The 1,958-nt window shown below is 53.0% G+C and overlaps 1 protein-coding gene across 1 annotated transcript; it reads left to right on the forward strand.

Annotated features, from left to right (window-relative positions):
* The first annotated feature begins 464 nt into the window (after positions 1-464).
* LOC122390920 (zinc finger MYM-type protein 1-like) lies at positions 465-1,385 on the forward strand. The gene has a single exon (XM_043384373.1). The coding sequence runs from the start codon at positions 465-467 to the stop codon at positions 1,383-1,385; it is 921 nt and encodes a 306-aa protein (XP_043240308.1).
* The last annotated feature ends 573 nt before the right edge of the window (positions 1,386-1,958 follow it).

Genomic DNA, 1,958 nt, shown 5'->3' on the forward strand with positions numbered 1-1,958 from the left:
AGGCTGCACACGGAGAAAACTTGGAAAAACAGCTACAGGGTGCCGTAGATTTTCGGTCTGCGCTGACGGAGCCGAAGTTGTCCGGGCATGTGGGAAACTTGATTCTCAAAACTTGTGAGGAAGTGGGGTTCAGCATGGACAGGTGTGTGGGTCAGGGCTATGACGGCGCCGCGAGTATGTCGTCACAAACCATAGGCGCTTCTGCTGTGGTGCAGGAAAAACACCCTCTGGCCGCCTATACCCACTGTGCCTCCCACAGTCTAAATCTAGCCGTGGTCTCCGCCAGCAGGGTGGGAACAGTTAGGAACATGTATGGCAACATAAAAGAAGTCGCAAACTTCTTCGACACTCCAAAACGGTCATTCGCTCTGAAAGCTGCCGCGAAATTTTGTGAAACAAAAGGCAACAGATCTAGACTGGTAAAGCTGTGTGAAACACGATGGGTCGAGCGACATGATGCTCTGATGTCGTTCATCGAGCTGTACGATGCCGTAGTCGAGGCCCTTGCTGCCATGTCAGACTGGGACGACCCGGCAACTCGACGTGGGTCGGCAGCACTGTTGACTGCTGTCACGAGCGTGGAGTTTGTTGTGACTCTGTTCGCTACCGCTGATGTCATGTCGGTCATGCGGCCTCTTTCAGTTAAGATGCAGGGCAGAGGTCAGGATCTGGCACAGGCTACCCACCTGATCGAAGTGGCTCGCTCAGAGCTGCCGGAGAAGCGCGCAAACGTGGACGAAGCCTTCCGAGAAGTATTCGATAGGAATACGTCAGTTATGACGCGACATGCTATCGAAGTAAGGGTGAGCACGCACAAAAAACGTCCACAGGGCGCGCCGCTACAAACTCCCGAGGAGTTTTACCGTGTTGCATCATACATACCACTCCTGGACGAAATCGTGGAACAGTTGGAAAGACGATTCTCAAAGCACGTACAGAAAGCGGCCTCGGCCATTCGTCTGGTCCCTAGTTCAGAGGAGGGTGACGCGTCTTGGGTGGCTGAGTTCGTCCAGACCTACCAGGACCTGTTGGATTGCTCAGTAGCAGAGGCGGAGAGCGAGGTGAGGACGTGGCAGCACATGTGGCGTCAGGAAACGGGCGAGAAGCCCACCACTCTGCTGAGTGCTCTTGGCTCCACAGATCCGTTCCCAATCATCTCCAAGATGATCACAATCCTGGTCACGCTGCCTGTGACCTCCGCAGAGGCGGAGAGGTCCTTCTCCACGCTTCGCTCCTTGAAAACGTGGCTGAGAAGCACGATGACGGAGGAGCGACTGACGGGACTGGCACTGATGCGGGTGCACCCGGACCTTGTACCGGCCGTCTCAGACATTGTGACGCAGTTTGCGACTTCTTCGGCCAAGCGACTTCGCCTTACAATGTAGTATCAGTCGTGTCAGCCATCAGTCGCAGTTGATCGTTTGTGAGCGGTATGAAGTGAGTGAGCACCGAACGGCGAACTCCGGTCGCCGATACGATACCGCACTCGCACTGCAGGACATATGTTCTTAGCCTGTAGGAACTCAGGAGAAACTTTTGATAGGCACCATACAGTGTATGTATTTTTATATCGTGGATTTGTCGTTTTCCAGAGATGTTTGGCGTGGTGCCATGCTACCCTTAGTTACTTAGCAGCTGATAACCCTCAGCGATGAGTCCGCTCATGATTACTCACACCTTGCGTGCTGTGGCGTGCTGTGTGCCTGCCAATTCGCCTGCCAAAGCACTTCGGCTTTGAGGTTGTCGTGAAACGAGGATAGGTGTATGAGGGGTGATAGGCCATGCATAGGTGATTGTCCTGTGAGATTCGAAATAATTCATTTGTTGTCTATTTCTTGGCAGTCATCAGCAGGCAAGAGCCCAGCTGCAGTAATTAATGTCTGTACAATACATATGTGAACTAATATGAGAGCTACTGTTCTTTCAGCCAAGTCGATTGGCCTGGCAATGAGCCTGGA

Source organism: Amphibalanus amphitrite, unplaced genomic scaffold (genome assembly GCF_019059575.1).
Source record: "Amphibalanus amphitrite isolate SeventyFive unplaced genomic scaffold, NRLGWU_Aamphi_draft 000415F_arrow, whole genome shotgun sequence".
Taxonomy (NCBI): domain Eukaryota; kingdom Metazoa; phylum Arthropoda; class Thecostraca; order Balanomorpha; family Balanidae; genus Amphibalanus; species Amphibalanus amphitrite.

Coding starts and splice junctions, on each gene's coding strand:
- LOC122390920 (XM_043384373.1), top strand. CDS start 465: ATGTCGTTCATCGAGCTGTACGATGCCGTAGTCGAGGCCCTTGCTGCC.